General features: G+C 54.8%; 1 protein-coding gene across 1 annotated transcript in view; it reads left to right on the top strand.

Annotated features, from left to right (window-relative positions):
• ANO1 (anoctamin 1) overlaps window positions 1–25,121 on the top strand; it is a 205,656-nt gene that overhangs the window by 141,120 nt on the left and 39,415 nt on the right. Inside the window, 2 exon segments of the mRNA XM_017887072.1 lie at window positions 4,438–4,598; window positions 24,890–24,972. Of these exon segments, the coding sequence (XP_017742561.1) occupies window positions 4,438–4,598; window positions 24,890–24,972 (244 nt within the window).

Genomic DNA, 25,121 nt, shown 5'->3' on the forward strand with positions numbered 1-25,121 from the left:
AGTGGCACATGCCTGTAATCCCAACACGTTGGGAGGCTAAGGTTGGAGGATCCCTTGAGCCCGGGAGGTCGAGGCCACAGTGAGCCATGGTCTCACCACTGCACTACAGCCTGGGGAAACAGAGTGAGGCCCTGTAGCCAAAAAAAAAAGAGTCAGGTTTTGAGAAGCTCAGCCTCACTGTGCAGAGCCCCTCTGGTGCTTTTGTAGCCATTTCTTAGATCTCCTGACACGAACCTAAGGATAATTCCAGGCTCCCAGCCTCTGGCAGGGTCTCTATGTCCACAGGCAGCGCCTTCAGTGGGCAAATTGCTCCACCAAGAAATTGACTGTAAAGGGAAATTTGGGCTGGCCCTGCCCTGCAGGGGCTCGAAGTCTCAGAAAAGTCCTAAAATATTAGTCTGGTTATTTTTCAAACCACTCCTGCCAAGTACCTCTAAAGCAGAGCTACAGTTTGGAAAATGTATCAACTGAGCCTGTCTGTAAAGACGCAATCAGTCTTAGCTAGGAAAGAAACTGGCTCTTAGCAGCACAAAAAGACCATATCTGGTCAATTTGTGTTTAAATGATGTTTTGATACATGAATAACACCTAAAATATTCCACCCACCCGGAATCGAGGCTCTGAGGAATCTGGCTTATCTCCCCTTCGGTGCTATTTGGTCCTAGGCAGGAGAAAGGGTGTCCCTTTGTTAATATGATATGAGGTCCTGGGCACTTGGATTTGGTTGTGGTAAAGCTCAAGGTAGCCCAGATTTGGTGGGGAGTGTAAGGCTGGCTTTAGGCTAAGAGCTCAAAGCCAGAGGGAAACGGTGAGTGCAAGGTGGGGATTCTCCCCATGACCCCCTGGAGGAAGCCTGGGGGACCTCCATCTTCCTTCCTTCCTGCCCTTGGAGGGTGGCCTCAGCAGGGAGGCTCTGCCAGCCCCGGGGTTGGCCATGCCAGCTCGGCCCTTCCACCACATGGTCAGAAATGCAAACAGCAGTTACTCAGGATTCAACTGCTGTGGGCGGAGACGAAGCCAAAGCCAAGACCCCTGCCCAGTAGGTGACCTGGAGCGAAGCGGGAGGTGCGTGCTTCCTGCAGCTTCCGCCCCATCCCCACCAAGCTTGCAGGGAAGCCGGTGCTCAGCGTGGAGCCGCCTGCTGCCCTTGCACCTCCAGTCCTCTCTGAAGAAGAGAGCTTCCTGCTCTTTGTTTTGGCTAACGGCGGTGAAGTGAGAGGCGGAGGGGGATTTAAAACCATCAGAGGCTTCTTGTTGGGCTGGTGGTGTTTGTGCTAGAAGCTGAGGGGGACAGGCAGGAGAGCCCAGGAGAGCCGTAGGGCTCACGGGCAGGCCGTTGGTATACACCTTGGCCCTCCCTGTCCCTGATCCCACCGCCGGCGACTCCAGGCCACCCTCAGGCCAGGTGGTCACTGTGGCCTGGGCCACATGCTGGCGATGACGGGGGTGGCCTTCCACGTGCCTGTTCTCTGGGAAAGGAGCGCATGTTGTGCCCAACTGGGGACGTCCTGCCCCCACCCCCCAACACTCTGCTTTCCTCTGCCCTCAAGAGGCCCTCAGAAGAGAGGAGGCTGAGTGAGGGGCACAAGATAAAGCCCGAAAGGCCGGCTCCTGGCTTAGGTTTAGAACTCACTGCTGCTGCAAGGCACTTGGCTATTGCATGACGATGATAACAGCATTGATGACCACATGATGGCTGAGGGGTGCCAGGCACTGTTCCAAGGGCCACACTCGTGCTGGTTGTTGGTTGTTTAACCCTCCTGACAACCTATTAACACGGCTTCTCTTCACTATCAGCTACCCCATTCTGCAGCCGGGAAAACTAAGGCCACACGGACCACAAAATGCAAGAGCTAAGATACAAACCCAGAGCTAGCTAACCACAGAGTGCAGGTTCTCCCACCACCTGTGTGCGCCTGCCCACCCCACCCGACCCCTGCTCCCATGCGCACGCGCACGCGCACGCGCACACACACACACACACACACACACACACACACATACTTCCTCCCTGCTCCAGGCCATGGCCATGGCTTCAATGAATCGTTCTTAACCTACTCATCTTTTGTGCCTGGAACATGCCGTACCTACACCACTCTGTCACCCAGGCTGGAGTGCAGTGGTGCGATCTCGGCTCACTGCAACCTCCGCCTCCCGGGTTCAAGTGATTCTCCTGCCTCAGCCTCTCAAGTAGCTGGGATTACAGGCGCCCACCACCACGCCCGGACACTTCTTGTATTTTTAGTAGAGACGGGGTTTCACCATGTTGGCCAGGCTGATCTCAAACTCCTGACCTGGAGTGATCTGCCCGCCTGGGCCTCCCAGTGCTGGGATTACAGGTGTGAGCCACCGTGCCTGACCCTACACCACTTTTTAATAAATGTTTAGTGTCTGTACCCGAAGGAAGAGAATTGAACCAGAATGCCCATGATGCTGGGCACAGAGGAGGCCCCTCAGAGCCTTGCAGGGGACATTTATGAAGTACCAGCGGCTGTGGACCAGGCATGATTCTGTGCATAAGTTCAGTGTATCCAGCAAGTCAAAAAACAAACACCCTCTTCAGCGTCCTCCCGGATAACCCTCTGACCCAACCAGCCAGGGTGTGTGTTTAGAGCCCAGAACCTTGTCCGAGGCAGCAGAAAGGAGAAAGTTCAAAGCGGGCCAGAGCAGGAAGGACCTTATTCTGACCCCTCCTCATTTTCCAGAAAGAAAAACTGAATCTGAGGCTGAAGGACTTGGCCAGGGTCGCAGAGGGTTTGAGTAGCCAACTGAGGGCCCAGTTCAGGCCACCCATCTTCCACAGGGAGCCCCCACGGCCCTTGAGCAGTAGAGGAGAGCCACGCAGTGCTCGGGCTTTGAAGATAGAGACCAGGATTCCGTTCTCACTCTGCCGTGTGGCCCTGAACAAGTTACTTCCCCTCTCTGGGCTCTGGGATTGCAACAGTCCCCAGTGCTGGTCCAGGTGAGGTGGAACATCTCTGCCAGCCGATAATGACGCTCCTGCTCACACCGCCGATAGGCTGGAAGTATTGGTATTTTCTAATATTCGTGGGAGTGAGTCAGTGCTGGGGAGGAGGCACAGAGATGGGTCTTAGGCATCACGAAGATCCTTTCTCCTGCCGCAGTGGTTGAGATCTGGTCCCTGGCTTGCCTGTGCTCAGCAAAGCAGAAGCCTGCACTGAGCAGGACCCATTGATGGGCCTCTGCTGCGCCAGGCAGCTGGGGACCTATTCCTCCCAGCCCAGCCCCCGGTCTCCCAGAGGGGAGTCCTGGGGTCCCTGTTTCTCTACCTCATGTGTCCAGAGCACCCAGGCCACGTCCAAGGCAGCCACCCCACCAGGCGAATGGAGATGCTGTGTGAACCGCACGTAGACGGTGCCTGGCACAGAGCAAGGACGCTCGTCATCTCACTGTTTTCCAGGACCTTATACCATAAAGACCTGGCTAGCATTGCTATTGGCACAAGGCTTGCTGATTAGATGGGGGCAGGCTGGGAACTCTGCCTCTCCTGGAAGTGGCTGGAGGACAGGCTACAGAGGTTTCTGCCTCAGGGTCACCCCAGGGGTGAATGTTCCGGGGCCCAGCTACCACAGAACAGGTCTGGGTGAGTCCGCCTCCAGGGCCGGCAACAGAGGTTGCAGGGCCCCATGCAAGAGGAAAATGCAGGTCCCTAGTTCAAAAATCATTGTGTGTGTGTGTATATGTGCGTGTGTGTGTGTGTATGTGTGTATATGTGTGTGTGTGTGGTGTATGTGTGTTTGTGTGTGTGTATGTGTGTATGCTGTGTGTGTGTGTATGTGTATGTGTGTGTGTATGGTGTATGTCTGTGTGTATGTGTGTATGCTGTGTGTGTGTGTGTGTGTGTTGAGATGGAGTCTTGCTCTGTTACTCAGGCTGGAGTGCAGTGACATGATCTCGGCTCACTGCAACCTCTGCCTTCAGGGTTCAAGCAATTCTTCTGCCTCAGCCTCCCAAGTAGCTGGGATTACAGGCGCGTGCCACCATGCCCGGCTAATTTTTGTATTTTTAGTAGAGACAGGGGTTTCACCATATTGGCCAGGCTCGAACTCCTGACCTCAGGTGATCCGCCCATCTTGGCCTTCCAAAGTACTGGGATTATAGGCATGAACCACAGCGTCCAGCCCATTGTATGTTTTAAGACAGCAACAGGGGAGCGTTAAACTAAGCATGAGGCCCTGCTGAGCTCAGGGCCAGTGCAACAGCATGGGTCACACGCCTGTGAAGCTGCCCTGGATGGCAAGGAGGGACAGGGCATGGCTAAGTACCCAGTCTATGTCCACCACAGCAGGGACCTGGGGGACCCTCGCCAACCCCCAGCTCGGGCCCAGCGCTTTCTCCCAGGCCAGCTCGCCACCCAGGAGGCTCTCCATCCACGCAGCCTGGCAAGGCGATTCCAGGGCTGCCTCTTTCTTGCAGCATGGAGATGTGTGACCAGAGACAAAATATCACCATGTGCCCGCTTTGCGACAAGACCTGCAGCTACTGGAAGATGAGCTCAGCCTGCGCCACGGCCCGCGCCAGCCACCTCTTCGACAACCCCGCCACCGTCTTCTTCTCTGTCTTCATGGCCCTCTGGGGTAAGCAGAGCTCCAGCACACTGGGTTTTTGGGCGGTGGTGAGTCTGAGTGGCACCTACGCTGCTTCTGTCTGTCTTGGTGAAATCATCCTCAGGCAGGGGTTGTCAGGAAAAAACATAGGAGATGACCCCCGTTTTATGTTCAGGTTACTGGGGTCCGCACTGCATCAGGAGAGACACACAGGTTCTCCTGACCCTGCCCAGAGTCCCTTAGGAAAAGCCTACAAGGGACGTTTTGCTCTGAGAAATCCTGACACCAGGGTGTGTTGGCCTGGGAGGGGCAGCTGATTTAGTGCAGGGAGGCCCGAGGGTCCTGCCTCCATCCCTGCTGCTGCTGGTGACCACCACACCCTGAAGGAAAGCTGACCTGGGCCAGGTCCCAGAGGCACCATCTCTCACCAGGGCCTTCAGCGTCCCTGCAGGCCTCATGCACCCATTTACGGATAAGGAGGCAAAGGCCTAAGAGAGTTGGGAATCGCCAGGGGTCACTCAGCTCCTGATTGCCACTGGGCTCCACTGCCACCCAAATCTAAGGCACTGGGCTCCTCCAGGAAGATTCTGTAACCCTGTCCTACCCGACACCCATCTTCAGCTTTTGGGGCTCGGGAGGTTGGGAAATGGTGGCTGAATGCATTTCTACAGAGGTTTTGGGGGAGCAAGCAGGGCCATTCTGTCCTCCGCAGCCCCGTGTCACAGCCTGTGCCAGCTGGGCTTCGAGATGCCCACAGTGGGCAGCTGTGCTGAGCCATCTCCCAGGCCTGGCCCCATGCCAGGCAGTTAAGCCCCCATCCTTACCTGTGAGCTCCCACCTTGTAGGAGATGGGGCAGAGACGGCACAGGAGGGAATTCAGGAGGGCTTTCTGGAAGAAGTATGAGGCCCTCCAGCTGAGTTGACATGGGTGTGGAGGAGGGAGCATTTGTGGCAGAGAGACCAGGTGTAGAACAGAGAGGTCTCTTGGTCCCACCTCGCATCCCTGCTTGGGGCAGGCTCCCGGGGCCAGAATAGCGCCACCTCACCTGCAGCTCTACGTGCTTGGCACTGCCCTGTGTGTTCCATGGGTAGGCAAGGGGCAAACATGGACTGAAAAGACGATTGTGAGGACAGAGGCCAGCCAGGTGCAGGGCTCTGTGCGGCCCTCACCCGCCAGCGTGCTGATCCCGAAGATCAGACCTAGGATTCAGTACCGTGCCCCATCACTAAGCAGGGCATTGGCTGGCGTTGTCAAAGCCATGCCAGCATCCTCCGTGGAGAGCACCACGAAGTCAGGCCTGTGATTCCAGCTCAGCAGCCTCCTGACCAAGGGACAGCTGCTCGGGGAGGCTAGAAACCTAGGGGAGGTTCGGAGGATGAAGGCGGAGCTGGGTCTCTGGTCTGCACAGAAGCACCCAGCAAGCTGGGCAGAGAGGGACTGCAGTGCCGGGACCCAGCTCCAAGTCCAGCGTGCTGCTCCCCTCTTCCTCTTTATGGCTCCTCGGTTCTCTCCAGCCCTGAGCCCCATCCCTACACAGCTCGGCAGCCTCCTCCCCTGCTCCGGAGGCTGCATTCAGGGCTGGTGTTCCCTCCAACAGTGCATAAGAGAATTCCCCACAAAGCTGAGGAGGCTAAGGAAGCCGACGGGCTGTGGTTATCCTCACACTTGGTGCAGACGTTCTGCAGCTGGGACTCAGGATTTGGCTCAGCCTGTGTGATTTGGGGTGGGTGTGCACAGCAGAGCCAAGGGATGTATCAGGTGAGGTGAGGGAGGGGAGGTCTGGCCCACCCTCTGCAGCTCCTGCTCCAGCCTGGGCAGCTGTGCTGGGTCCTCTTGCCTCCGCTCACCCATCACATTCCGGGGACCCGGGATAGAGGCAGCCAGCTCTGAGCATGGGTGCTGGCGAGGGTGGGAGTTGGAGCTTCTCCACTTAGATGCTGTGTGGACGGCCACCTCCCTCAAGCCCCTCCTCACCCTGGAATCTTATTGGGCAGCTCCGTGTCCTTAGCAGAGTTCCCTCCACAGAGGCCTTGGCCCTGAGGCACCTCCCTGCAGCCCCACCCTCTGTGTGCCCAGCTGGAAGGGCCCGGCTCCCGTGAGGGCTTCCTCCATGTGGTGGCCAGCAGCTCTGTTTCCTCATTTCGGTCCCCTGGGCCTGTGCGGCCACTGAGACTGTACTTCGGGTGCCCCATAGCAAGACCCACAAATAAGTGTGACCCTGTAGCACTGAGCCCCGAGCCGCTAGGAGACTGTTCAGTGCCACCTTCTGTGGTCAGCCCTCTAACCCGTGTGCATTTCTATAGCCCCCCGGGGCTCAGACTCCCCTCTGCCAGTCCCCACCTCACTGCTCTGAACCTCAGCTTCCTCGTCTGCAGAATGGGGCTGCATGAGGATTAGTGGCGGTGGACATGAACTCTCAGCCGAGGCTTCGCATGTAGCTCACTCTAAATAGGTGGTCACTGCTGTCTTACAACGTTGGAGCTTGTGAGAACCAAAGAAAACCTACACGAGAGTGTGCATGCGCCTGGTGTGTGGGAGGTACTCATCAGTCCATGTGCGCTGAGCGCAGCGTGTGTCCCGCCTACATGAGGGTGAGCACACCTGGTGTGTGGGAGGTACTCATCGGCCCATGTGTACTGAGGGCGTGTGTCCTGCCTACATGAGAGTGTGCACGCACCTGGTATGTGGGAGGTACTCATCGGCCCATGTATACTGAGCGCAGCGTGTGTCCCGCCTACATGAGGGTGTGCACACCTGGTGTGTGGGAGGTACTCATCGGCCCATGTGTGCTGAGCGCAGCCTGTGTCCCACCTACATGAGAGTGTGCACACCTGGTGTGTGAGAGGTACTCATCGGCCCATGTGTACTGAGGGCGTGTGTCCCACCTACATGAGGGTGTGCATGCCTGGTGTGTGGGAGGTACTCATCGGCCCGTGTGTACTGAGGGCNCCTGTGCCAGCTGGGCTTCGAGATGCCCACAGTGGGCAGCTGTGCTGAGCCATCTCCCAGGCCTGGCCCCATGCCAGGCAGTTAAGCCCCCATCCTTACCTGTGAGCTCCCACCTTGTAGGAGATGGGGCAGAGACGGCACAGGAGGGAATTCAGGAGGGCTTTCTGGAAGAAGTATGAGGCCCTCCAGCTGAGTTGACATGGGTGTGGAGGAGGGAGCATTTGTGGCAGAGAGACCAGGTGTAGAACAGAGAGGTCTCTTGGTCCCACCTCGCATCCCTGCTTGGGGCAGGCTCCCGGGGCCAGAATAGCGCCACCTCACCTGCAGCTCTACGTGCTTGGCACTGCCCTGTGTGTTCCATGGGTAGGCAAGGGGCAAACATGGACTGAAAAGACGATTGTGAGGACAGAGGCCAGCCAGGTGCAGGGCTCTGTGCGGCCCTCACCCGCCAGCGTGCTGATCCCGAAGATCAGACCTAGGATTCAGTACCGTGCCCCATCACTAAGCAGGGCATTGGCTGGCGTTGTCAAAGCCATGCCAGCATCCTCCGTGGAGAGCACCACGAAGTCAGGCCTGTGATTCCAGCTCAGCAGCCTCCTGACCAAGGGACAGCTGCTCGGGGGAGGCTAGAAACCTAGGGGAGGTTCGGAGGATGAAGGCGGAGCTGGGTCTCTGGTCTGCACAGAAGCACCCAGCAAGCTGGGCAGAGAGGGACTGCAGTGCCGGGACCCAGCTCCAAGTCCAGCGTGCTGCTCCCCTCTTCCTCTTTATGGCTCCTCGGTTCTCTCCAGCCCTGAGCCCCATCCCTACACAGCTCGGCAGCCTCCTCCCCTGCTCCGGAGGCTGCATTCAGGGCTGGTGTTCCCTCCAACAGTGCATAAGAGAATTCCCCCACAAAGCTGAGGAGGCTAAGGAAGCCGACGGGCTGTGGTTATCCTCACACTTGGTGCAGACGTTCTGCAGCTGGGACTCAGGATTTGGCTCAGCCTGTGTGATTTGGGGGTGGGTGTGCACAGCAGAGCCAAGGGATGTATCAGGTGAGGTGAGGGAGGGGAGGTCTGGCCCACCCTCTGCAGCTCCTGCTCCAGCCTGGGCAGCTGTGCTGGGTCCTCTTGCCTCCGCTCACCCATCACATTCCGGGGACCCGGGATAGAGGCAGCCAGCTCTGAGCATGGGTGCTGGCGAGGGTGGGAGTTGGAGCTTCTCCACTTAGATGCTGTGTGGACGGCCACCTCCCTCAAGCCCCTCCTCACCCTGGAATCTTATTGGGCAGCTCCGTGTCCTTAGCAGAGTTCCCTCCACAGAGGCCTTGGCCCTGAGGCACCTCCCTGCAGCCCCCACCCTCTGTGTGCCCAGCTGGAAGGGCCCGGCTCCCGTGAGGGCTTCCTCCATGTGGTGGCCAGCAGCTCTGTTTCCTCATTTCGGTCCCCTGGGCCTGTGCGGCCACTGAGACTGTACTTCGGGTGCCCCATAGCAAGACCCACAAATAAGTGTGACCCTGTAGCACTGAGCCCCCGAGCCGCTAGGAGACTGTTCAGTGCCACCTTCTGTGGTCAGCCCTCTAACCCGTGTGCATTTCTATAGCCCCCCGGGGCTCAGACTCCCCTCTGCCAGTCCCCACCTCACTGCTCTGAACCTCAGCTTCCTCGTCTGCAGAATGGGGCTGCATGAGGATTAGTGGCGGTGGACATGAACTCTCAGCCGAGGCTTCGCATGTAGCTCACTCTAAATAGGTGGTCACTGCTGTCTTACAACGTTGGAGCTTGTGAGAACCAAAGAAAACCTACACGAGAGTGTGCATGCGCCTGGTGTGTGGGAGGTACTCATCAGTCCATGTGCGCTGAGCGCAGCGTGTGTCCCGCCTACATGAGGGTGAGCACACCTGGTGTGTGGGAGGTACTCATCGGCCCATGTGTACTGAGGGCGTGTGTCCTGCCTACATGAGAGTGTGCACGCACCTGGTATGTGGGAGGTACTCATCGGCCCATGTATACTGAGCGCAGCGTGTGTCCCGCCTACATGAGGGTGTGCACACCTGGTGTGTGGGAGGTACTCATCGGCCCATGTGTGCTGAGCGCAGCCTGTGTCCCACCTACATGAGAGTGTGCACACCTGGTGTGTGAGAGGTACTCATCGGCCCATGTGTACTGAGGGCGTGTGTCCCACCTACATGAGGGTGTGCATGCCTGGTGTGTGGGAGGTACTCATCGGCCCGTGTGTACTGAGGGCGTGTGTCCCGCCTACATGAGAGTGTGCATGCACCTGGTATGTGGGAGGTACTCCTCGGTCCATGTATACTGAGCGCAGCATGTGTCCCGCCTACATGAGGGTGTGCACGCCTGGTGTGTGGGAGGTACTCATCGGCCCGTGTGTACTGAGCGCAGCGTGTGTCCTACCTACATGAGAGTGTGCACGCGCCTGGTGTATGGGAGGTACTCATCGGCCCGTGTGTACTGAGCGAAGTGTGTGTCCCACACTGCCAGGCCCCAGGGGAACCACAGGAAGCAAACCTGATGTATCTGCTGCTCTAAAAGCTGCAGCATCTGTTTCAAGAGAAGACCCCATGGGAAGGGTGCAGGGCTGTGGCAGGAGTTCCAGGTGCACTCATAGGTGGGAATTGAACAATGAGATCACCTGGACTCGGGAAGGGGAACATCACACACTGGGGCCTATTATGGAGAGGGGGGAGGGGGGAGGGATGCCATTGGGAGTTATACCTGATGTAAATGACGAGTTGATGGGTGCTGACGAGTTGATGGGTGCAGCACACCAACATGGCACATGTATATGTATATAACAAACCTGCACGTTGTGCACATGTACCCTAGAACTTAAAGTATAATAAAAAAGAAAAAAAGAAGCCATCTTGGGCTGTAATTATCCCATTTTGAGCTTAGCACACCGGGCGGTAAGAGATCTCTGTGATGAGCGCCTGTTGCGGCTCTTGTTTTGGGAGCCCAAAGCACTACGTGGCATTCTGGCCACTGCAGATTCCTTCTTCTGCGTGCCAGGGCATCACCCACTCATGCCTTCCAGGTCAGCTGTGGGAGTGCCTACTGGGCAGGCGCAGGTGCTGCACCCACAGAACAAGCCCCTCCCCCCAAGCCTCCCTCCTTCTTGGTGTTCCTTCTGCACGGTCGTCCTTTGAGAGGATGCGGGCTGCGCAGATTGCTCAGCACCCTGGTTGTTTGCAGAGAAACCCACAAGGGTCTGGTCCCTCATGTATTGGGCTGGCTAGCAGCCCTGTGGCCCCCAGGCCTGTGGACCCTCCGAGAATAGAGTGTCCAGGGCTGACCGACCCTGCTGGAGGCTCTAGGCCTGGGCCTGCTTCCCAGGTGGCAGCAGCTCTGGGCTTATCAGTCCCCCGTGGTTCTCAAACTGGGTCCCATAGGCCTCTGCAGGGTCCCACACCAATCAAGAGGTTTAAGTGCAAGGGAAGGAAGCCTGGGTAGAGCATGGAAGTTGGTATCTTGTCTTAGGGGCCCATGACCCTGAGAGTGAGTGTCGTAGGACCCTGTAGCCCCAGCGCCTCCCTCACCTCACCCTGGCCTCAGTCCTGAGTTAAATGAACATAGTCCTTTGGCCGATTTCACGTTTGGGGCTTCTGCCTGGAGTTTGTTAGGGGAAGACGAGAGTTCCTCTGCTGAGGTTCGAAGGCTCAGCCAGGGCCTGCCATCTCCTGTGAGCAAGTGAGGGCCCAGGGAGAGTTAGGAGAGGCCTTTCCTGGTGAGGTCAGGTGCCTGTCGTCGGCGCCTGCACTTGCCTGGAAGCCGCCCTCAGACTTGCTCATCTCCACCACACCAAGGTATGGGCAGAGCAGTGTGAGGGGCAGGTCTTGAGTTCCTGGGACTCCAGTCACAGGTGGGGACAGACATGCGTAGAAATCAGCACAGCCTCGAGATAAATGCAGTCGTTTCTCTTCGTGGACAAAGGCGTTCGATTTTCCAGGGGAGGCCGAGAATGGGAGCCATGGGTCGGTAGCTCAGTGCAGGGAGTGAGTTCCAGCCATGAATAGTGAGACATGCTGAGCTGGACTGGCCAGCGAGGGGGTGAGCGCCCCGTGCTGGGAAGCATTCAAGCTGAGTTTGGAGAACTTCTTGCTGGGGCTACTGCAGAGCATTGGGAGGTGATGTCTATGTGTGATCCAATGCCATGTGGCTTATGGGAAGATTCCCAGGCCTACAGCCCAGCTCCGGTTTTTAATTTGGGGATCAAACTGTATTGTAAATTTAGAATTATAAATGTAGGATCAGCAGCAGTCTGTCACTGCTGAAGCGCACGTGCCAGAGCTCCTTGTTGTTTATCACACTGTATCCAAACAGCGGAGAACCTGTCCCCATTTCACAGAGGAGGAAAGTTAGGCTCCATTGGCACAGCCAGGAACCGAAGCCACATCTCTCTGAGCCTGTCCTCGCTCCCCTGCCTGCCCCTGCCTGCCTCCCTGGACCCTGTGTCTATCAGGAACTATCTCCCCAGCACCTCCCCACCCACCCCCACTGTCACTGCTGTCTGCTGCTCCTTCCCTCCCTCGCCTTCCTAGAGACCTCTGCACTGGTCAGATCCCTCCCTGTCTCCCTCTCTCTGATCATGACCCAGGAGGCTGTGACTCCCCAGCCTCCTAATACCCCAGCTCCAGGCTGGGAAGATCCACCCAGTGGGGCCCAGCCTGCCCTGGCCGCCCACTTGACAGTTTGGCTTCACTGGATTACTCAGGCTGGCCTGGCTGTGTAGTAGGATGATTAGATACAGTCAAGGGGTTCATAGTGCCAGCTCTGGGGCCCGGCTCAGGTTCAAATCTCAACTCTGTCACCTGCCAGCCCTGTGACCTCAGAACTTCCTTCTACTCTCTGGGTCCGAGGTTCACATCTGTAGAACGGAGACACGGTCCCGCCCCACAGGGTTGCTGGGAACATGGAAGGAGTCACTGCATGCAAAGCTCTTAGGGCCATGCCTGGCTTGTGCCTGGTGCCGGTTGATACGTTGCGCTGGCTGTTAAAAGTGAGCCGTTGCTTTTTGAAAATTTGAAAACATAGCCTTGGGCCCTAGGAGACTGAGCTTAAACCTAACCTCTCACCTTGTGCTTCGTGGCCTCTGTTCATTCAGTGACTTCTTCTTCTTTAGAAAAGAATAACAGCTGGCCAGGCGCAGTGGTTCATGGCTGTAATCCCAACACTCAGGGAGGCCAAGGCGGGCGGATCACCTGAGGTCAGAAGTTTAAGACCAGTGTGGCCAACATGGTGAAACCCCATCTCTACTAAAATACAAAATTAGCGGGGCATGGCAGCCTGCACCTGTAGTTCCAGCTACTTGGGAGCCTGAGGCAGGAGAATCACTTGAACCCGGGAGGCAGAGGTTGCAGTAAGCCAAGATCGTGCCACTGCACTCCAGCCTGGGCAACAAGAGTGAAACTCCATCAAAANCAGTGACTTCTTCTTCTTTAGAAAAGAATAACAGCTGGCCAGGCGCAGTGGTTCATGGCTGTAATCCCAACACTCAGGGAGGCCAAGGCGGGCGGATCACCTGAGGTCAGAAGTTTAAGACCAGTGTGGCCAACATGGTGAAACCCCATCTCTACTAAAAATACAAAATTAGCGGGGCATGGCAGCCTGCACCTGTAGTTCCAGCTACTTGGGAGCCTGAGGCAGGAGAATCACTTGAACCCGGGAGGCAGAGGTTGCAGTAAGCCAAGATCGTGCCACTGCACTCCAGCCTGGGCAACAAGAGTGAAACTCCATCAAAAAAAAAAAAAAAAAAAAAAAAAAAAGGCCAGACACAGTGGCTCATGCCTGTAATCTCAGGAGACTGAGGCAGGAGAATCACTTGAACCCAAGAGGCGGAGATTGCAGTGAGCCAAGATCACGCCATTGCACTCCAGCCTGGGCAAAAAGAGTGAGAGTCCATTTCAAAAAAAAAAGAAAGAAAGAAAGAAAGAAAAAGAAAAGAATCACAGCTGAAGGTGGGTGAGCCTTATTTTGTGCCAGGCACTGCCATAAGCATCTTCTGTGTCCTGACTCACTAACTCCCCTGAAGGAGGTAAATAGATCTATTACCCCATTTGGAGGATGAATAAACTAGGGCGATTTTCCCAAGCTTACACCAGCTCTTAAGCAGGGCTTGAACCCCCGAATTCTGGTTTCTGAGTCCCAAATACTTTTCAGAGCTTTTTTTTAGTTACAGGTTTTTGTTTGTTTGTTTGTTTGTTTTTTCTTTTCCAACTTTTATTTTAGGCTCGGAGGTTACATGCGCAGATCTGTTACATGGGTAGATTGCGTGCCATTGGTTTGGTGTGCAGGCTATTTTGTCACCCAGATAATCAGCACAGTACCCCACAGACAGTTTTTCCATCCTCACCCTCCTCCCACCCTCCACCCTCAAGTAGGCCCCGGTGTCTCCTGTCGCCTGCTTGGTGTCCCTGTGTACTCAACGTTTAGCTCCCACTTAAAGGTGAGAACACATGGCATTTGGTTTTCTGTTCCTGCATTAGTTTAGTCCGCTTAGGACAATGGTCTCTAGCTCTGTCCATGCTGCTGCAAAGGCCTTCCTTTTATGACTGTGTAGTATTCCATGATGTATACAGACCACATATCCTTTTTTAGTTTTTATTTTGAGACAGAGTGCCTGTCACCCAGGCTGGAATGCAGTGGCGTGATCTTGGCTCACTGCAAATTCTGCTTCCCATGTTCAAGTGATTCTCCTGCCTCAGCCTCCCGAGAAGCTGACATTACAGGCACCCGCCACCACGTCCAGCTATTTTTTCTATTTTTAGTAGAGACAGTGTTTCGCTCTTGTTGTCCAGGCTGGAGTGCAGTGGCACAATCTCAGCTCACTGCAACCTTTGCCTCCCATGTTCAATCAGTTCTTCTGCTTTGGCCTCCCCAGTAGCTGGGATTACAGCCGCCCACAACCACACCCAGCTAATTTTTGTATTTTTAGAAGAGACGGGGTTTCACCATGTTGGCCAGGCTGGTCTCAAACTCCTAACCTCAGGTGATCTGCCCACCTCAGCCTCCCAAAGTGCTGGGATTACAGGTGTGAACCACCACGCCCAGCCTGGAACAAATATTCTTTACCCAGTTAACCACTGATGGGCATCTTCATGGATTCCATGTCTTTGCTCTCATAAATAATGCTATGGTAAACATATGCATACATGTGTGTTTATGGTAGAACAATTGATATTTCTTTGGGCATATACCCAGTAATGGCATTGCTGAGTTAAATGGTACTTCTGTTTTAAGTTATTTGAGAAATCTCCGTCTTGAGCCCCAAATACCTGACTCTAGGCCCTACTCCGCAGGCATTACTAACTGGCTCCGGCTGGCGTGTGTGCTGAACGTGTGCCTGGCTTATTCCTGACTGGATTACCTCCAAGTTTTTCTCTCGCCTAGAGGAGTTTCCCCGTCTGTCTCCACAAAAATACACCTCCTTCGCTTTGGGAGCTGCGCTGAGGACTGCCTCTGTGCCAGTCCGGGCTAAGGGCTCTGTACCAGCTCTCTCTGTAACTCCACAACAGTCCCAGACCGAGGCTCTGTTCTTTTCTCTGTTGAAGATGCTAAAGTGTTACCAGAAAGGGGTCTTGATCCACACCTCAGGAGAGGGTCTTTGGATCTCACACAAGAAAGAATTCAGGGTGAGTCCACAGTCTAAAGCAAAAGCAAGTTTATCAAGAAAGTAAAGGAGTGGTCCAGTACAGTGGCTCACACTTGTAATCCCAGCACTTTGGGAGGCTGAGGCGGGTGGATCACCTGAGGTCAGGAGTTCGAGACCAGCCTGGCCAACATATTGAAACCCCCTCTCTACTAAAAATATGAAAAATTAGCTGGGCGTGGTGGCGGGTGCCTATAATCCCAGCTACTCGGGAGGCTGAGGCAGAAGAATCGCTTGAACCCAGGAGGCGGAGGTTGCAGTGAGCCGAGATCGCGCCATTGCACTCCAGCCTGGGTGACAACAGCAAGACTCTGTCTCAAGAAAAAAAAAAAAAAAGAGGAAGAAGAGAGAAGGTAAAGGAGTGAAAGAATGGCTACAGAATAGAGCATTCTGAAAGTAAGAGGAGGAACGTGCCCACCCTAGGTACAGTGCTTCTTTATATAAAGGATAACAAAGAAGGCCGGGCGCGGTGGCTCAAGCCTGTAATCCCAGCACTTTGGGAGGCCGAGACGGGCGGATCACGAGGTCAGGAGATCGAGACCATCCTGGCTAGCACGGTGAAACCCCGTCTCTACTAAAATACAAAAAAAACTAGCCGGGCGTGGCGGCGGCGCCTGTAGTCCCAGCTACTCGGAGGCTGAGGCGGGAGAATGGCGTGAACCCGGGAGGCAGAGCTTGCAGTGAGCTGAGATTGCGCCACTGCACTCCAGCCTGGGCCACAGAGCGAGACTCCGTCTCAAAAAAAAAAAAAAAAAAAAAAAAGGATAACAAAGAAAATCATGGGGAGATGTACTCTGTCACAAGCGTTTGTGATAAAAGATTAATTGTCTTAATTACTATATTTTGTGAAAATCAATATTATTATCTCTAAAGTAAAATTAGGAATGCTTTAGTTCTCAACATATCAGGATATCAGGACATTCCTGAGTCTGAGTCTGTTTAGCAAACGTTATCAATCTGTTCCCTTAATGTAAACATCTAGGCGCTGGGAATGCAGCCCGGCAAGCCCCAGCTTCATTTTTCCTCATCCTCACTCAAGATGGAGGTGCAGCAAGTCCCAGTCTCATTTTTCCTAGTCCTCACTCAAGATGGAGTTGCAGCAAGCCCCAGCCTCATTTTTCCTTATCCTCACTCAAGATGGAGTCGCTTTGGTTGGAATGCCTCTGATAGAAGCACAGAGAGGGTAAGAGACTTGCCTGAGATCACACAGCTAACAGGTCCCCAACAGAAGTCTCAGATGCTCACCCCGGCGCATCTGCCTCCAAGGTTTCAGCACTGGTCCCACCTCTCTGTCCAAACGTTCCCCGGGCCCTCATCATGGGCCCTCTTGGAGTAGCAGAAATGCACCGTGAGCCAGTAGTGGGGGGCATGTAGGCGTAGTACTGCCGAGCGCACCGGCCCCCACGGGCTGTGGTTGTTCATTCGGTGGCCCTGTTTCGTGAAGCCAGCTTGCCTGTTGTGCAGTTCTTCACCCCGCACCTAGCGCCTTGTGTCCCAAGAGCTGCGGGCCAGCCCCTTCCTAGCAGATGGCTGCACTCCCCTGACACTGGGAGAGGGGACTCTGTGCCTGCTGACCCCGCAGGAGGCTCCACTGCTTGTCTCACCCCTCCCTAGCTCCACTTCAGCCCTGGGAGATAACAAATGTGCCCCGACTGTCAAATAGAGTCAAGCACAAGTTCCGTCTGCACACTCCCGTTTTGAGCGGGGGTGGGGGGAATTCACAAAAAAGCCAGGCCACTCCCACGAAGCACTTGCTTTAGAGAAAAGGAGCTTATTCTAAATCCACAGGAAAGAACCTACTGCGGCTGAGAGGTGTGAGCGGAGGGGGGAGGGACAAAGCCCCCGTCCCAGGCCCTTTTCACACTGGCTGTCAAGGGCAATTACCAGGGATGGCTCCTTGTGTGTTTTTTAATCCCTTATTCAATGATTTGTTCTTTACCCTCTAAGGGATTATTTTCCCTCTGGTGTTTCTTCTCCTCTTGTGCCCTTTCTTTTCCTGCCTCCAGCTGTTCACATTTCTGCTCCTACAATGGCAGAGACATAAACCTGTTACTGCCTGGCAGCCAGGAGCCTGGTCGTGGCCACCCGCCTGCTGGGGTGTGGGGCTCTGTCTTCACGGTGGATGAATCACCTCCAGCCTGCTGTTTTAATCTTTGCTTCCACTGCACTGTGGGGTCCAGCTTTCCTGGAGCTGCCATGTCGGTCCCAGAGCCTTCAGCTTGCTGCTGTCTGGGATTTCTGACATTTGAAAGCCTCAAATAAGATGTCTCATTAAGTAACGTTGAGCCCTATTTAGCTATTCACTTGGATCCATTTTCTGAAATTATAGCATAATAATGGGGTTTTAACTGCTTGTCAGTTCCACGAAGAACAAAGGAGTTTATCTGATTTGAGCCTGGCTGCAAAAAGCCCGAGAAAGATGGTCCCAACTTGAATGAAACGTCAGAGGTGGAACTGTAATCCTTTCCGGGGCCTGGGCCTGAGATTTTACATGCAGTTGACAAGTCACCCAGCTGAGTCACTCCCAGCTAGGTGGGGACGAAGGGGATGCACTGTGATCATCTGTCTGTGGGAACTAAACTTGTTCCAGGGATAAATAGGTAGGGTGCCTGGTGACTGAGAGCGAAAGGGAAGGCTGGAGGCCTTTGTGCCCCGCCAATCTCTGCACTCACATGCAGGACCAGAGCTCTGCCCCGCCCCGCCACTCCCCAGGAGACCCCTCTCTGACCACCAGTTCACGGAAATGGAGTCTGCACTAAGCAACATTGCACTTTTCGGGAACTGGAGGTTAGCGAAGGGTGGTTTCTATTCCCAGGGAGTGGGTGTCTTAGCCTGCCCCAGCTGCCGTAACCAAACACCACAGACAGGTGCCTGCAAAAACAGGCATGTATTTCCCACAGTTCTGAGTTTGGAGAAGTCCAAGATCAAAGTGCCAGCTGATTCGGCCCATGCCTTGGCTTTCAGACAGCCACCTTCTCCCTGTGTTCTCAGGTGGCAAAGGCAGAGACAGGAAGCCCGTTCTCTGCTGTCTCTTCTTCCAAGGGCACGAATCCCATCACGAGGGTCCCACCCTCATGACCTCAGCCAAACCCAATCAGCCCCCAAAGGCCCCATCTTCATATACCATCACCTGGGGGGTTAGGGCTTCCATGTGAATTTGGAGGGATGCAAGTCAGGCCAGAGCAGGGGGTCACATTTCAAGGAGGTGACTGGATAGGGACCCCACATGCAGTTTGGCAGGATGCACCCCTGCTTCGTGGTCATGTGTGACCGTGCCCTGCCTGCCTCCCAGAGCTGGTGGGCTCGGGGGTGGAGGGCAGAGGCTTGGAAGACGTGACCCCTGCCCGTGAGGAGCACGGATCTCACTGGGGAGATGGGGCTGTCCACCGGGCGGCTGCAGAGCGGGTTGCAGCTCGCTCAGGGGAACCAAGAGAGCATCAGTTGAAGCGCCGGAGATGTGCGCTGTTTTGGGCAACAGCATCTCAGGGGAGAGAGAGCTCAGAAAGGGTGTCCACCAGCCAGTCAAGGAGGGGCCGTGGAATTAGGGAAATTGGAGTGAGGCCTGAGTAGTAGAGACATTGGGATAGGTCAAGGCGGGGTGGGATGCAGCTTGGGAGGAGAGGCAGCTAATCTAATGGATGGAGGGATGGTTGGAGAAGGATGGCAGAAAGATGCAGGGGTCGGTACTTCCAGATGCCTGCTGGCTTGAGCGCAGCCTATGGAGCTTGTTCAGAATGCAGATTCCAGGGACCCTGGGTGACTCTGTAGGTCAGACAACTGCATTTTAACAAGCTCCCTGGGGAGATTCAGGAACACCCCAGATTCCCAGACCCACACTGAGAAATCCTGGAGGAAATGAACAGATTGCCCCCTGCCATAGGTAACCACACATGTGTGTGTCCCTCCAGCCCATTCTCCTGTGGTTCCTCCAAGATGTGGCAAGCACACATTAACACATAAGGGGAATCTACGCCCATCATTCTATTGTTCGCTTTTTGTAAAATGCAGTGAAATTCACAAAACATAAAATTAATCATTTTAGGTGCACAGTCCAGTGGCATTTAGCACGTGTTATGCATCCACGTCTCTATCTAATTCCAGAACATTTTGATGACCTCAAAGGGAAACCCTGTCTCCATGAAGTAGTCGGTCCCCCTTTTCCCCAACCCCAGCCCCTGGCAACTACCAATCTGCTTTCTGTCTCTATGGATTTACCTATAAATATTCTGACTATTTTATACAAATGGAGCGATACAAAATGTAGGCTCCGTCCTGTGCTGCGCCTCTAAAGGGGACACGTGGAGATCCCCACGACCAAGCTGGGCTGTAAGAGTGGTCCTCTGTCAAGCCCTTACAGAGACACGGGCCCCACCCTGAGCACCGCTTGTGGATGAAGTCAGGGACAGTCTATGATAGACCCTCTCAGGCAGGTGCTGGTAACAAGCCCATTTCTCAGAGACTGAGGTTGGCAGCAGTGTGGTCAGCTGCCCATGTTCACCCCGATGAGATCCCACGTAGACCTAGAGTCTTTCGCTCACCTGCTGCCTCTGTGGTGGAGTTTGGACGCCTCTGTGAGGAGTTTGTGTGTCTCTGTGCTGTGAACATCAATATGGGAAGGAACCGTAGCCCAACCACCTGCTCCCGTCCGGCCTGGCTTCTCGCTCGCTGCTACCCTCTGTGCTGTGTGCTGTGGTGACTCCTGGCTCCAGGTTTCAGGGGGATGGGCTTGTCCCTTTGACCACCTTGTAAGGCTGCCACACTCAAGGCTGTTTCTTCATTGTGCACTCGTGGGTGGGAAGCCCCGTCCCTGATACCAGTTCATCTGGGCATCAGAAGGCCTGGGTCCAGGTTTCTGCCCTTACTTGATGAGTCCCCTGACGTCTCAGAACCTCATCTATGTGTCTATAAAATGGAGTGCGTCATCCCTGCGTGGAGGGGGCCGGGGCAGGATCCGAGGGGATTAGGCGTGGGAAAGCACCATGCCCAGCGCCCTGGTGGCAGCTGGGTATTATACAACATTTGTATGAGGTGGTTGGCACATTGGCAAGGAGGACCAGGATTGGGAGCCTCAGAGGGCAGGAATCGGAACTCGTGTGGGTGAGGAGGGAGGAGTCGGGAGCAGGAGAATTGCTTGCAGAAGATGGTGCTCAGGGTTCCTGCTGCCTTCGCTCACCCCGCTAGAAGGTGGTTCTTCATACTGCTCACAATACCAGCTTTGAGGACTGGCCACCAGGCGCAGCACGAGTCTTCACATCTCCTTTCCTGCTGGCGAAGCCTAGACTCCACAGCTCCAGCCCAACGCTCAGTGCCCACAAAAGCCAGACAATAGGGCATGGTGGGGTCTGTGGCCAAGTGGAAAGGCATGCCCAAGTTTTGACAAAGCAACAATCATTGTTCAGCCCCAGCCTTCTGCTGCCAATGCTTCTGGCTTTTAAAGGAGAAGCAGGAAAGGCATAATTTTTATGTCAAATGTCTTTATTTTTTAAACGTGTCTGAGCCAAACAAGCCACATCTTGTGGCTTATCATCTCCACCCTCCACCCCACTCCCAGCCACCAGGTTACATTCTAGGCTCCAGTCTGGGTCCTGTTCAATCTACAGACAAGACACCTCCAGGCCAGGGCCTTTGCTTCTGTCTGAAGACACAGTACAAATTTTAGAGCAAGAATACCACGGTTCAATGCCAGGTGCGATGGCTCACAACTGTAATCCCAGCACTTTGGGAGGCCAAGGCAGGCAGATCACTTGATGCCAGGAGTTCAAGACCAACCTGGCCAACATGGTGAAACCTTGTCTCTACTAAAAATACAAAAATTAGCCAGATGTGGTGGCATACACCTGTAGTCCCAGCTACTTGGGAGGCTGAGGCAGGAGAATTACTTGAACTCAGGAGGCGGAGGTTGCAGTGAGCTGAGATCACGCCACTGCACTCCAGCCTGGGCAACAGAGAGAGACTCTGTCTCAAAAAAAAAAAAAAAAAGAATACCAGGGTTCAATACCAGCTACCAAGCTCTGTGACCTTAGGCAACTTGCTTAACCTCTCTGTGCCCCCATTTCCTCATCCATAGATGGTATGCTTTAATAATCAGACTTGTGGCAACTGCAGCTATTGTTTCCTTAAGGAAAGTTAAATATCTGCATGGAGAGTTTCTCCAGTATCGTGGTTCCGTGAAGACTCGAGTCCAAGAGAATGAGGTTCAAATGCAATGGCTGCTGCTCCCCTGCAGCTGACCTTGGACACAGCACTCTGAATCTCAGTTTTGTAAATGGTCTCCACTTTGTCAGTCTGTGAGTGGGAATCATCCTGCCTGCCTGTGGTCATTATGAAGATGAGATTGACTGATGTCTGTAAAATGCGAGTGCACAGATACGTCCTCATTAACTGGTGACTGTTGATACGCTGCAAGCTGGCGAGTGCAGAGAGGGCGAGCCGGGGCGGCAGTGGGGTGAGTGTCATAACGGAGGCCAAGTCTGGGAAAGAGGAGGAGCTGGGGAGGCCGGGACAGGGAAGGTGCGTGAGTCAGGGTTCTCTGGAAGGACAGAACTAACAGGATATTGTACATATGAAAGGGAGTTTATTCAGGAGAACCGACAACTCACACGATCACAAGGTCAAGCCCCACAATAGGCCGTCTGCAAGTAGAGGAGAAGGGAAGCCAGCAGTGGATCAGTCTGAGTCCCAAACCCTCGAAAGTAGGACAGCCGGCAGTGCAGCCTTCAGTCTGTGGCCAAAGGCCTGAGAGCCCCTGACAAACCGCTGTTGTAAGTCCAAGAGTCCAAAAGCTGGAGAACTCGGAGTCTGATGTTCCAGGGCAGGAAGCATCCAGCACGGGAGAAAGACGCAGGCCGGAAGACTGAGCGAGTCTGCTCTTCCACGTTCTCCTGCCTGCTTTTTCTAGCCGTGCTGGCAGCAGAGGGGATGGTGCCCACCCAGATTAAGGGTAGGTCTGCCTCTACCCCCCACACTGACTCAAACGTTAACCTCCTCTAGCAACATCCTCACAGACACACCCAGAAACAATACTTTGCATCCTTCCATCCAATGAAGTTGACACTCAGTACTAACCATGGTGGCAGGTAAACAGGCCAACTCTGCAGGTGTGCGTGGAGCCAGCCCTCCTGGGCAGTGCTCAGCCCCAAAAAAGCATCGTAAAAGGGCGTTGTTACCCTGGGTGGGCAGAGGAGGACAGAAAGAGGCAGCTTTCATAGCCCAGTGGAGGAGCAATGGTTGGGGGCCTTGCAGACCAGGCAGAGACCAGGAAACGTCTGGCCTCCTCCACCGCTCCAGAGCAGCTGCAGGGGCCAAAGGACATCTTCAAAGAGGCAGAGACCTCCCCGCATTGCCTCCTGGGAAGGGTGCCCACTGCAGATGGGCCACTCTCACCGTCTGCCTCCTGAGGGTCAGGGGCCCCCGGGGGTTGGGGGCCTCCTCCTGGGCCCCCATGGCCCCCCTTACCTGTCACAGCCATGGCACTCAGTGCGTGTCTGCTGAGTGGCTGGGTTTCCGGCTGGTGTTTCAGCGATAGCCGTTCCCTCGCCTGCTCAGCTCTGCCTCTTGGGAAGCCACGTTTCCCAGGCTCCCTAGCTCTCCCTCTTCCTAGTAGGTTCAGCCAGTGGGAAGCCCTTTTGGGAAATCAGAAGGTGGGAGGACGGGAGCAGCCAAGATATTGCTCCCCATCTCCCTCCACTTCCTGGGACATCCCCAGCAATGACTGTGTCTTCTCCGGGCTCTTGACTTCCTCCTAGGAAGCCCTTCCTCCGTGATCCCAGCTTCTTCTGGGCATCTCCAATTTCTGGCTCCAGCATGGGCGCTGAGCACCTCCTACTGTCCTGCCATGCTGAAACAGATGCCAGCTCCTGCTGTGGGTCATCTCTGGGTGGTCCCACCATCCCCCATGTGGCTTCTCAGCTTTTCTATTGCCTGTGCGAGCAAGTCCCAGGATTAAATTACCCCACTGTGAAAGATGTGGGTAGGGGGGGTCCTATTTCCAGGCTGGGCCAGTTGATACAGTTGCCATCCTAGACAAACCAGTGCATGCTCGGAAGCCCCATTCACACCTCGCCTTAATGGGAATGGGGTGTGTTATGCATAGACTCACGTCCTCTGAATCAGGTTCACACCCACAACTTCCGTTCTTTCCTGCCACACGTCGCCTTCAGTTAAGGGCCACATTTGTGAATTCACTCTGCACGTTCACCGTCACACAGCCCATTTTACTTGCACATCAGTGCTGCTGCTTCTCGGATAAGCCATTTGATCCCTCTGAGCCTCAGTTTCCCCCTCTGTAAAATGGAGGGGATGGGAATAGTGCCTACCTCGTATGATCACTGTGAGGCTTAAATAACTGATACTTCCTCACTGATACTCCAAGTCTGATTATTAGAGAGCACCATTTTACGGATGAGGAAACAGAGGCACAGAGAGGCTAAATAACTTGCCAAAGGTCACAGAGCTCACTGGTTGGTATTGAACTCCCGTATTATTGCCCTAAAATTTGTACTAAGCATCTTCAGACAAACGCAAGGGCCCTGTCCTGGAGAGGTCTGTAGATTGACCAGCTCCCAACAGTGCCTGGCATGGAACAGCTCGAGAATCGTGAGCTCTGAGGAACTCCGGGGCCTTCCTGTTACTCTGCCCCTCAGCCTCTGCAGATTTTCTTTTGCAGGGAGAAGTGATCAGGATAAACACTTCGGCCAGGGGCATCTCCTTTTGCAAGCTGTGTGCTCGCAAAAGTCAGTCATTCAGTGCCTACTCGAGCACCTGTCTGTCCCAGGCACCTCTGGGAACTGGGGACCCAGGGGAACAAGGCCCCATCCCTGCCCCACACACAAGTCATAGGACAGGGATCCTGATGGAAGGCAGCACTGACACCGTGGGCAAGACAGACGCAGGCTGAGGAAGGTCCCGAGAGGAGCTGGGTTTTTCTCACACTAAGGGGGATGATCAGTGGCTTCCTGGAGGAGGCGGCATTTGAACCATGCTTTGTCTGTTGGGAATATGAAGCCGAATGCAGCAGCTGCCAGTGCAGTTCAGCAGGCAGACTCCTGGAGTGGTTTGAAGCCCAAGTGAGTGAGTGGCCTGGGCTCACCCCTCGTTCCTCCTGACCTCCAAAGCGGGTTCCCCAAGAGCAATGGGGCAGGATGGTTGAGGCATGGGCTCTGGGACCAGGCTGCCCATCCCTCACTGACTAGCTGGGTAACCTCGGTTGGGACTTGAGTATCCCATGCGTCAGTTTCCTCATCTGGGAGAATGACCGTTCCTGCCCCACAGAATTGGTGGGAGGGCTGAGCACATGAATTCAGATAAAGTTCTCAGCCCAGTACATCACCCTCGCTCACCAAACACCGATAAAAAAGAAAAGAATGCCTTGGTTGGGCGCAGTGGCTCACGCCTGTAATCACAGCACTTTAGGAGGCCAAGGCAGGTGTATCACCTGAGGTCAGGAGTTTGAGACCAGCCTGGCCAACATGGCCAACATGGTGAAACCCTGTCTCTACTAAAAATATAAAAATTAGCTGGGTGTGGTGGCTCATGCCTATAATCCCAGCTACTCAGGAGACTCAGGCAGGAGAATTGCTTAAACCCAGGGGGCGAGATTGCAGTGGGCCGAGATCGCGCCATTGCACTCCAGCCTGGGCAACAAGAGCAAAACTCTGTCTCAAAAAAAAAAAAAAGAAAAATGCCTTTATGTCATTGGAAATTCTGGTTTTGCCCCTGCCCACAGCTGCCACCTTCATGGAGCACTGGAAGCGGAAACAGATGCGGCTCAACTACCGCTGGGACCTCACGGGCTTCGAGGAGGAGGAGGTCAGTGGGTTTGGCGCCTTGCGCGTCACGCCCTTCCCCACGTTCCCCTACCCCAGGACCTCCTTGGGACTTACACGGAGGCCCAAGGTCAGAAAGCGCTCCTGGTCCAAGCTGAGGCAAGGCCGCCCCCCGCCCCCCGCCCCCCCCCC

The sequence above is a fragment of the Rhinopithecus bieti genome, unplaced genomic scaffold (assembly GCF_001698545.2).
Source record: "Rhinopithecus bieti isolate Rb0 unplaced genomic scaffold, ASM169854v2 scaffold_1014, whole genome shotgun sequence".
NCBI classification, from domain to species: domain Eukaryota; kingdom Metazoa; phylum Chordata; class Mammalia; order Primates; family Cercopithecidae; genus Rhinopithecus; species Rhinopithecus bieti.